At 35.4% G+C, this 12244-nt stretch overlaps 1 protein-coding gene across 1 annotated transcript in view; it reads right to left on the bottom strand.

Annotated features, from left to right (window-relative positions):
• Positions 1-12244, bottom strand: part of LOC150092596 (phospholipid-transporting ATPase ABCA1-like) — a 982930-nt gene that overhangs the window by 626977 nt on the left and 343709 nt on the right. Inside the window, exons 17-18 of the mRNA XM_090414749.1 lie at positions 9994-10215; positions 8596-8800 (exon numbers count right to left, since the gene is read on the bottom strand). Of these exons, the coding sequence (XP_090270875.1) occupies positions 8596-8800; positions 9994-10215 (427 nt within the window). The remainder of the gene's footprint in view (positions 1-8595; positions 8801-9993; positions 10216-12244) is intronic.

The raw sequence follows: 12244 nt of genomic DNA, 5'->3' as shown, positions 1-12244 counted from the left end.
GAATCATACTCTACGTCACCATCAGGAGCAAGTGTGAGGAGTTTGGCATATTGAATAGCTTGAATTGAATAGAAATTAGTGAAATTTCATTGAAAGAGAAAGATACTGTCACACAAATAGAAAAGGAATATTGTGTTTTCAAAGGATAGAGAGAACAAGACTGAGGGAGGCTATTAAACTTGCTATAAAAGTAGAAGTTTAGTAGGAAGACAAAGTTGAGGAAGGCATTGCATTTTAAGCCTTTGATGATGGGAGATAAAAGGCAACAGGACAAAATAGGCAAGCAGGAGCAAAAAAGAGATACAAATAACATGCATTAGTAAATTAGACGAATGAACACAATGTGAGTAATCCTTATGTGGAGAAGGACTTTGACCATGAGGACATGATTGAAAGGGAAAGGAAATTGAATTTCTGCAGCTGCTGAGAGATAATTACCTAACACAGCATGTTTAGTTAAGCACCCAGAGTTTTTGATATTTAACCTATAATTATCAATGTAATGACTTTACCTATTGGAGAGAGTGATTCAAGCAGTCTTAACTTGGGAGGAAAAACACACACATTTTTTGATTAAGAAAGATTACATGTGGCACTACAAATCAGGTGACTATAACAAACTTAGGAGGCAGTTTGGAGAGTGATGCAGCTTATGAAATGAAGGATGTTAGTAATGCATAAGAAATGATTGAGAAAGAAAAGGGGGGGGGGGGTTTCACAAATGCAGTAGCCTAAGAGGATAATTCAGGTGGGAGTTAAATGAATGAAGAGTGTATTAAGGAAAAGATGATAAGCAGGCTAATAAGCAATACAAAACACAGCAAAAAGGGTGACCAACATGGAAGAAGGCAGAATTATATTATGAGAGGAAACTAGCCAAGCAGGCCAAAGGATATCACAAAGAATTCTTTCACTACATGGTGGATAAAGAGAAGAAGAAGAATGATTATAGAAGGATAGATTTACAGAAGCATAAGATATAGTTAAAACACTAAGAAACTGATTTTCTAGTGTGTGTGTGTGTGTGTGTCATCCAAGTGGAGATAATGTAGTGTCTGATGTAACAGAAATCATTATAAGAATACAGATAGAAGAGCTGATTGCAGTATGAATACAGCCATAGGAATGGATGAGATAAGAGCAAGAGAAATGGGATTCCCCCCCCCCCCCAAAAAAAGTCCAAGTCTCAGCACTGGCACAGTAACAAAGGAATGGAAATATGAAAAAACAGTCCAAGTACATAAAGGAGGTTTCAAAATAGGGGAAACAAATTAAAATGCAATTAATATCTCAAGAATGGTAGTTAAGATATTGGAAAGTTGGTTAAAGGAAGACTACAGGATCAGGTCGTTAAAGAAACAATACTTTATGGGAGACAGCAGAGATTTATGAATGAGTAATCTTAAGTACTTTACTCACTTTTTTCTTTATAATAAAGTGATGGCTCATTTGGATAAGGAAAATAATTGAACCATGATATTGCAGGACTTTGCAGAGGTATTTGACCAAATACCATATTTACTCAAATATAACTCGCACTTCTTCCAAAAATTAAAGCTAAAAAATCGGGGCACAAGATATATGCAGGGATTTTTGGAAACTAAAGTTTTAAGGAAAAAAACGAAAATGGGTATGACTTACCAAGAATCTCCTATTCACTATTGCTACTTCCAGCCTCAAGAGCGGTTTCCTTGTGTGCATTATCAAAGTCATCTACCCACATAGTGTCATCTTCTCTTCCATCCAGGGCATTAGAGATGTCAGTTTTTAAAAGACTCTTGGCAATTATTTCTTTGAAATCATTTCCCAAGCTCTCAAAATACAGTTACACAACAGTTCCAATGATGGTCTCTTAATCTTCCCTGCTGGAGTCAGGTCATAGCTGCCGGCTACCATCCATTCCATGTAGAATTTTCATACATAGTCCTTGAATGGTTTGTTGACCGATACATCCAAGGGCTTGGAAATTTTTTTCCAAGAAATAAATACTTTCACTCACTCATTGTCGCGTATACAAGTGCGTTGTGCTCTGATGATGCTGAGTTGAAAATCAGTGAAATATAAGCATTAATAAAACGTCTTTGTGATAAAAGTGTGTGTGGTGTTGTTAATACCGTGGAAAATAAGTCATGAATAACCATCAACAACTAAGCTTACCTGTTAGATTAGCATGGCCTTTTCATAATGTGTCTTTGGACTTCATGATGCTCATGTAAAAATAATAATAATAATTTAAAATTTCAGTATTGTATGTAAGTACTATATCTGGGCCCCCATGAAGTCAGAAGACTGTGTAAGGGAGAGGCAACTCTTACATACAATTCATGTCAAATAGCCTCAAAAACATCACTAAAGCTGACAACTCACTCTGGCAATGTATTCCACTCATTCACAACTTGCCATGCAAAAAATCTACTTTTCATTTCCTTACTCACCATAGTCTTTATACATTTTCTAAAGACAACTTCTCATTATCCAATTACCTATTACCCAGTGCAATATCTTCTCACTATATCTACCTGATATAGAGCAGATTTACCTGAAGTACAGTTGTTGGCTTGAAGCTGATCAACTTCAATCCAACATTAGATAGAAAGTTGCAATTAGTACTTCAGTCTGTTTACTGTACTCACTATCACATGTAAAAAGAAACTATCCTATGAAAATCTGGTTTAAAATCCAGAAAAATATAACCCCAGTTAATAAATACCTCTGTGTGATTTTATTATTTTTTCCACTGAACTTCCCAATTCTGAGAGTTTCTTCTACTGGATTAACTTTCACATCATCTAGCTTATCCTAGCATAAAAATATCACATGAATGGCCTCCAAAAATCTTAGTATTCATTTTCATTCAAAACAATACCTCTCTTCTAATCAACTCCTAACACTTTAAAAATCCCAAATCCAATAAAACTTGGAATGTTTTTTCTCATATTTTTGTGGTGGTGCACTGTATTTATATAAAGAAGACAACTCAACTAATAGATGATTCCCCCCCCCCTCTCTCTCTCTCTCCATGCATTCTAGTGTTTTGTTTCTGCATTTTGCTATTTTTTTAACAGGTACTTTCATGGGTGCTATGCCACTGCTCCACTTTTTACATGATTTCTTCAAATCATGTAAGAAGACAATCAAAATACAGACTGATCAACATCCATATACATTTAAATTCAAACTTATTTTATCTTCTTCCTTCATTTGGTCTATAGCTATTCTTTGGAATAGCTTCCAGATACTATTTTTCAGAATGAATAAAATTTCCATCTTTTTAAGAGATATCAAGCGAAGGAGAGAGTGGTATTGAGTGAGCAGAGGGTTTATGAAGAATTAAGTAAATGCGATGTTGATAAAAACCATGAAGCACTCAAAGGAAACATCCCAATCTGTCTCAAAAGAACAACATTCAAGAGTTGGATACTTATGGTCATGATATATGGAAGTGAAATGTGGATTTTGACTAAACAATTGGCCATCAAGTTGAAAATTAACCAGAGAAAAATAGCAAGATCATTACTAGGTATTGCCATGTAGATAAAAAGCACAATATTTAGATGAGAGCTGTAATGAGAGTGAGAGACTTTAATACTTACCTTACCTATCCTTTTCACTTCCTGCAGAACACAGGGCATAAACCATTGACTTCCATCTGACTGTATTCAGTGCATCTTTTTTATCTGGATATCAAGAATAGTGATTGGAGCTTGCTCCACCTTTTACATGAGTTGCCTCAGCTTGCACTACCTTCAAGGCAGTTGCTGCACTATCCAGGTATTTGCTTACGCTTGGAATCGCCGAACTTTATATAGTTTCTATATTCGGCATGAAACTCTTTGAGTTTCTTATTCGGCTAAGAAACAATATGGGATATATTATCCCTTAACTTAAATAGAAATAAAAGTTTTGAAAATGCTAGCAAGTGTATTCCCGTAAGCTCTCTGGTCAAATTTCATACAAAACTTTCATAGTTTCTATATTTGGCTTTGAAATAATACTGGATTTAATATCCACTTGATTTTTATAATTACCAATTTGATTATCCTGTGTAGTTTCTCCTTGTGTGCGAATCACTGATCCTAGGTAGACAAAGTTATCTACCTGTTTCAATGTTTTCCCTAGTTTTTCCAAGTCTAATTCTTGTGTGGGATTTATCTTCATTACTTTAATCTTGTTATGATTTATTTTCAATCCACATTTATTTGCTTCCTGGTTTAAATTATCCATTTTCTTCTAGAGGTGTTGGTGTTTTTGTGCCGAAAGGCGTATATCATCTGCAAGAGAGACATTATAACAACCATTAAAAGATCCAAATAGCAATGGGCAGGTCATATGGCAAAAAAGTAACACTAAAAAATAAAAGAAAAAGGGCAAAGTTATTTGAATGGTTTCCCAGAGATGGAAAGAGAGCTACAGGAAGATTAACTAGATAGTGGGAAAATCAAATTAAATGAAATTCAGTAACACAGAAAAGTGGAAGAGAAAGAAATGAATGGAGGACTTTGAGGGAGGCCTTCGTCCAGCAGTGCACAGAAAATGGCTGCTGCTGCAGCCATTTTGATGCTGCAGATGATGTCAACATAATCTCCCTTAAGACTAATACATTTATTCTAGTGATGCTCCAGCGCCATTATTCCATCCCTGTAGTGGTTCTCAGTAAGATCTGCAAAATACCCCTCTACAGCTGCAATCACCTCTTGATTCAAAGAAAAACGTGGACCAGCAAGGAATAGTTTTAGGAAGAAATAGAAGTCAGAGGGAGCCAAATCTGGGGAATAGGGTGGATGTTCCAGCAATTCATAGTGCAGATCCCTTAATTTTCTCATTGGCAAAACAGCTTTGTGGGCAGGTGCATTGTCCTGATGAAAGATGATTATTTTTTCTTCTGCAAACTGGGTCTTTTCACAAGAATTTTTTCATCTAGTCTGGTTAGATAATTAATAAACAAAATACCGTTAGCATCCCAAAACACAGATGCCATGACCTTTCCTGCTGATGGAATTGACTTTGTCTTCTTTTGCACTGAACAACCGGCTTCTGTCCACTGCTTTGACTGCTGTTTGGATTCTGGTATGTAATGGTGAATCCATAGTAATAAATCGAAGCACAAAATCAGTTTTATTCTTGTTAAAATGCTCCAAGCACTGTTCAGAGATTTTCATGCAACTGCGTTTTTGATCACTGTGAGCAAGCGCAGCACCCATCTTGCACAAAGCTTTTTCATTTGCAATTCTTCCTGCAAAATATATCCTACACGTTCTTTTGAAATGCCTATAGTCTCAGCAATTTCACGGACTTTGACTAGCTGATCATCCAATACCATATGTTGCACTTGATCAATGATTTCTGGTGTTGTTACACTTTTTGGATGTCCTTTACGTGGATCATCTTCAAGGCTGGTACGGCCAAGTTTGGCAGCCCATTTCTTAATTGTCAAAAATGAAGGAGAAGAGTGCACATAAACTTTTATGAACTTCGAATGCATTTCTTTTGGTAACCTTCTTCTCCAAAGAATTTTATAACCGTATGATACAAATTTTATCCTTGATTATTAAACACTTAAGGAATTAACAGCGTATACTAGAATATAAATTAAATCAAACTTCAATATTTAAGTATTTTAAGTATTTAATTTAACTTTAAGTAATTAAAAACTTTAAGTATTTAATAATCATGTTTAACCAGCATATAAGCCTGTCTACAAGAATTACAAATTTTATCCATTTCAACAGACAACACTTTTGCTTCAGACAGCTGTATAAAACAAATTACTTAATAGCATGACTTGAAATTTCACATGGATGCTTATGACAGATGTACCAACTCAGAAAAAAAAAATTTGCTGACAGTCTTGCCATCTATGGTCGAGGCCGAGAACTTTTCAGACCACCCTCGTATATCACTGCATACCTGCATAACACTGCATATCTTGAGGAATGATAATACTCTAATCAATTATTGGAACAATTACTTGATGATTCATGCAACCAGAGGAGTGAAAAGAGAGTAAAATTGAGTTGATAATAGCAGCATTTGCTATAATGGTCAGCCTGGGTTTTTAAAGAGAAGTCTTATTTTAACACTCTTTTATGTATCACAATTAGGTGACAACTTCACCTTTGAAAAATCCAACAACGTTGGATTTTTCAAAGGTGTTTGATAGACTACCACACAACAAGCTGCTAACTAAATTGGAATGAATGGGGTTGACAGTTGATTGACTGTCAGACAAGTGTGAGCAGGCTGCATACGAGGGAACGGTATCCCCAAAGAGGAAAGTCACTAGTGAAATGCAATATTAGTCTGTTTTAGAGTCCATTACTGTTTAATTTTTATGTTAATGATAACAGGACAAGCTTAACTGGACATATGCAGCTGTTTGCCAATGATGCAAAGTTGGGAAGAACTGAGGAGCAGAGAAGACTTGCCCTGCATTAGGGTCTTGACAGACTATTGCAGGTGGACATGTGATTGGAGATCTCAATTTAATGCTGCAAAGTGCAAGTCTTGAAATTTGACAGACAAAGTTGAGATGCAGAATATATAATTAATGGATAAATTTTGAAGGAGGTGAAAGAGATGAGGGATCTGGGAGTGATGGTGGACAGAGACACATGAAATTCAGGGTAACATTAATAATAATGCAAGAACATAACAAAAAGATTATGTCAATGAGGAGGAATATACTGACATGCAGAAGCAGAGAGGTTGTGATTCCCTTATATAAAGCTTTGATCAGGATGCATATGGACTATTGATCACAAATTTTGTCACCTGGTTTTTAAGGGAATGAGGATATATTAGAGAGGGGCCAGAGAAGGTTGATTAAGTAGGTTTTAAGTCTATGAATGTGGGATATAAGGACAGATTGAGTGAATGCAACTTGCAGAACCTTCTGAATAGAAGAAGGACAGAGGATATGACTGAGACATATAAGTTGGTGAGAGGGTTGTTACCAAATTAATATGGAGGAGAATTTTCATAAAGTAGAGGGAGAGAAGGGTAGAACAAGAGGCCATCTGTGAAAGCTGTATAAGGGTGTGAGCAAGGGAGTGAGGAGTATATTCTTTGCATAGAGTTAGTTGGTAAGTGAAGCACATTGCCTAAGAGCATGGTGAGTGCAGAAACTGTGAATAGGTTTAAGACATAGTTCAATGATCTTTTTGCAAGAGAATGTGAATCTCCTGGGATCAGTCTTTTATCTCCGGAGGTCTGATATTTATAATAATAGTCAGAATGTTAATATTCTTTCTTCTTTAACCACTTTTGCCCACACATGACACTGTTGTAACAGTGTCATGTGATGTTGCGACTTTTTGTGTGTGGAGTTAATATAGAAAAAACTTCTTCCTTTTTTTTTCTTCTTCCCTTTTCCCTCTTTTACCTTGCAATGTTGAGATTTTCTATTCATTTAACTGCAACCATACTCAAGGATAAGGTGGTTAAGCTCTATGCCCCAGGGCTCGATAAATTATATAAAATCACACAAAAAAATGTATTCAAACCCCCCCACACACACGCACATCAATATTTTTAATGATATATTCCTATAAGTCAATAAGAATTCTTTCTTAAAGTGATCAGTGGTGCTATATTTGTGTGGTGACTTCCAAGAAGAAGAAGAAGTCAATAAATGATAAGAATATAAAGAACAGTTAAAACAACATTGATTTTGTGGAAAATAAAATTTGTTACATTAATACATTAATTTTTGTTACTAGAATGGCACTCTATACGGTATGGTGCAAAAACTAAAAACAGTTCTGAACTTTGATATCCCCTTTAATACACATGGTATGAGATATGCCGTTTGGCTGTATGCATATTAATAGAAGAGCACGTATACTCTTATGCCATTACATTTAGCTGTGGCAAAGGTGGTGATGTTGGAAGAAAAGATGTTTATTTTTGAGCATTATTTTTGTTCATATGGAACTGGTAGAGCAAATTGTCCAAAGTTCCATGACGGAATGGGTATTCCACCTGACCCACCTTCAAACCTTGATGAACTAAGTGATAAAATTACGTGATATCTCCAGCTGATGTCGCAATCCTTGTTCTCCATAATGACAGAGAACCTTCACATGCGCTATGAAACCTGTCTTGAAAGACAAGGTGCCCGTTTCAAGTACATAATCCACCATTGTTAATACTTCATTCGACCAAGATTCTATGGATAGTGTGGATGTACATATCATCATATGTAAACATATTTCTTTGTTGATAAATCTGTTTACTCCATAACGTATATAGCAGTAGTTATTCTGTACTATTTTTTGCACCATACTGTATTATTGCAAATATATTATTTTCTTTATAAAAGTTAAAAAAAGTTTTTGTTTAAAAAATATTCTATTTTGTGCAGTCTGCAGTTACTCATCAGATGGCATATATCTAATAAGTGTGTAGCAAGTGTATTTGTCAAGCCTTGAATATGATGATGATGATGATGATAATAATCTTCTATTCATAATAAGATTGCATTTCTTAACAGTAACTTTAATTCAACATGATAATATTTTCCACTGCTATACTAAATAACATAAAAAAAAATACGTAAAACAAAATATACATAACTATAATTTTTAATTTACTTACCAGGCCAAACAGCTTCAACATACCAAGTTAACATTACATAGACAACACCATCTACAAGTAACATCAACATTACTTGTGCCATGCTGTATAAATCACCAGGAATTGGGCTTTTGGTAATATTATTCCACTGTGCCCCCACTCCTTCTTCTTCATAATGTGCAATATAGCTACAGCCAAATCCAAATGCGACATTGGAAAGAAGACTCTATTTAAATAGATGAAAAATAAAGCAGTATTTTTATTTTTCAAAAATACTAAACAAGAGTAGCATTCATGTTTTTAATTTAAAACCAATGTTGGATGACTCAATCACAATGCTTTGACACCCTTTCATAACAGCTCATTGCTTAAAAATCATTACTAGAGATGGAATAATAATAAGCTCAAACATTTCTCATATATATCAAATACATCTCATCATATAATAAATAATTATATTTACTTATTACTATCTATGAGTAAACCATTCAACCATCACTGATTTTCCAACTTAGGTAAGTAGATGGCAAATAAAAAATTAAATTATATTAACTTATAGTAACAAGACTGCCTTTGTAGCTTGTTTTTTTTATGTGATTTACACCATGAAGCATGAGACAATTTGTTTTCTCCCACCCCATGGCAAGTAAGCAATACTAAAATTTTTCTGGGGACTGGTGTGAACACGTTAATGATATTAGAGGGGAGCTGAAGTTGTTTTAGCTTTATGAGAGGATATGAATAAACTATGTGAATAAGTAGATAAGTGAGCAGATTACCAGTTGCACAGCATAAGGTTTAAAATCCGGGAAATAAGAATGTCATTGGATGCAGAGAATACAATTCATAGGAATATCTTAGAGGAAGTGAGCAAGATAAGAGATCTTCAGAGCGATGGAAGACAAGGATCTAAAATTAAGAAACGCTGTTAGAGATAACTGACTAAGGAGGTTTGGAACACTGAATATGAAGAAAGGCAGAAGAAATACACAACTTGCAAAACACTCTGGACAGTAGAAGGGGGGGGTTGTATAAAGGAGGGTGTAAGCAGGAGAGTGAGCAGGTTCTTTGTAAGAAGTAGTTGGTGAATGAAATATAATGTCCAACAATGTTTTAAATGCAGAAATAGTGAATGAATTTAAGATGCAGTTCAATGAGCTGCATGTGTACATAATAATAAACAATAATTCAAGTTGGTAAGCAATTGAGAAAGTCCCTTTGTAAATATACAAATTTTCTATAATTTTTAATAAACACAAGATAACTGTGGAGATACATATAATTACACTTGTAAAGGTTTTACTTCAGTTATTAATTCAGCTTATTTTCATTAGCAAAATAAAAATAAACTTTTTTTTATGTACACACACAAACAAGCAGTGCATATCAAAATATTTCAAAATATGATGATTATCTTACCGCTGTTAGCTTACTATACAGAGACAGCTTTTCTTCCCACAAGAAAAGGAATGGATACGGAATGTAAGTTATGAAAAAAATAATTCCACCAGCAGCAGCAGCAACATTGGCACGTGAGAATAAAGTGCTGAAGAAAAATGCTTGCATGATTGTGGATGCAGAGTAACACAGCAAGAAAATGTATATAACTCCTGGATCTGAATTCTCCATGACATTTCCATACTGTTAAAAAGAAAAAAAAAACCTAAATATATTCAAGTGATTATGATATTAGTAATTATTTTTACTTTCTTAGCTGAAAAAATTTTGTAAATTTATGAAATTATAGAAATACCTAATTTATGCATAATTAGTGGATCTTTTTAATGAAAATTCCATCCCTAAAAGATTATAAACCTGGCATACTGTATCTAGAACCCATCCTGGCATGGTATGAATGTTTGTTGGTGAGAGCTAAAAGTCAGATAGTCTGAAGACCAAATATCGTACTTTTCAAGCCACTCTACCATCACAACTACTTGATTTTGTCATTCTTTCTGTTTCAAGGTCCATTCCAAAAGCAGAACTTTTCTGTCCATCTTCATTTAATGAAATAAAGTCTTCACTTCCAGCTACTTCCTCAGCTGTGGGACCAAACAGCTTTACTTCTGTGGAACTTTGGTGGGTCCTTCTAACTATCTTGCAAGACTCAGTTGATCTATTTCTATTTGCCAAATGTATACCATCATATCTTTGCCAGTCAAAAATGATGCATTCTAAAGAAAGAATATACTCTCTTGACATAACCTCTTTAATTTATTTATATGGAGTTCCCTCCCCATTCCTCATCCATCCCTTAGGACTGGTCGAGCTCTCCTAATGAGGGATTAAGTATGTATTTATGATTAAGTATGTAAATCAGTGTGTGTTCATGGGCTGGTTTGTCTGTTCTGAGGGATGAAAAACCCAAGTTTCTGAGTGAAAAAAACCCTCTACCTCTGTATGAGACCTGCAAACTCACCTTTAGTCAAAAGAGACCAAATAATGGTTCGTCACATCATGGACAGGAATCGAACCCAGGTCTTTCAAATCAAAGGGCTTCATCTATACCGACTGAGATAAGAAGGCTCTGGCATAACCAATGTAAATATAGCATTCACTGATGGCCTTATACTCACAGCTTCTACCAGAGAAGGCTTGCAAGAACTCTTCAGCTAAGCAGTCGATTTTTTTCAAGTTAGAAGCATAAACATCAATATGACAAAGTTGAGTATGCTTTCTCTTCAGGTAGAGAAAGACCTTCCTCAGGTAGAGACAAGAAATTTAAGTTTGAGAAGTTTTCCTTGCATTCTATCTCAGGTCTGAAGGAGTGAAGTTCTTGGTGTTCTCTTCTCTCCAACAGGCAATTCCTCTTTTGAATCCACTCCAGGATCTTTTTTATCTTCACTCTCTCTGAAAAGCACCATTTGAACCTCAACAGAGACTCTTCATTCTGAATTATTTCCTTCCTCCTACTCTACCATAGGTTACTCCTAGGTAAAGTCACTCTCAGTACTGTCTGGGATGTATGTAGCGGTTTGCTCAGCAGTCCATTCATGGGTATATCTTCCTCATGATATGCCATTAGCATTTTCCCACTCTACTGTAAAACATGGAGGTATTAAGATTCCCTTGTTGCAACAGTTAGTACCTAGATTACAGAAATTTTCTCTCTCCACTCCAGATTTATGTCTTGCTGTCTCTATAGGATGATATTAAGGATATTAAGAATGATTATTGATACCTCTGGATGGCTACATGATGGAAGGACAGATTATGGCTGTCTCAGCTGAACAAAGAAGATGGGCTTTAATGTGGCACTATTCAGTTCAGTGGCCCCCAAAGCAGTCGATATAACTTTGTTAGGGGTCAATTCGGGCTCAGGGGTCGATAGAAAAATATAAGACATCATTGTATGGGTAATATTTAATTTGGTTAACTTGGATTACCTCCATCCTGAATGACAACGCAATTAATAGTGAATTGTGGGAACAGTGACATGAATAGGACCTGTAAGATGGAGCAAGGTCATGAAAATAGTTACGGAGGCCAATCAAGTAGGCCAAAATGATGTATTTACCAATAAGCGGATGTGGTGGTTCCTGCCCGGCTGGCGCAGCAGGAGCGACATTGCAACACGTGCGCGGTTGCTTATTTACTTATACTTACACGTATTCGAACCCTGTCTCATTTTTGTGCATCAGCATACAAGTGAGCGTTAATATTTCTAAAA

The sequence above is a fragment of the Typopeltis vanoorti genome, chromosome 25, assembly GCF_054136105.1.
Source record: "Typopeltis vanoorti isolate ZY-2024b chromosome 25, IOZ_Tvanoo_1.0, whole genome shotgun sequence".
NCBI lineage: Eukaryota > Metazoa > Arthropoda > Arachnida > Uropygi > Thelyphonidae > Typopeltis > Typopeltis vanoorti.
This window is presented reverse-complemented; position numbering and strand designations above follow the sequence as displayed.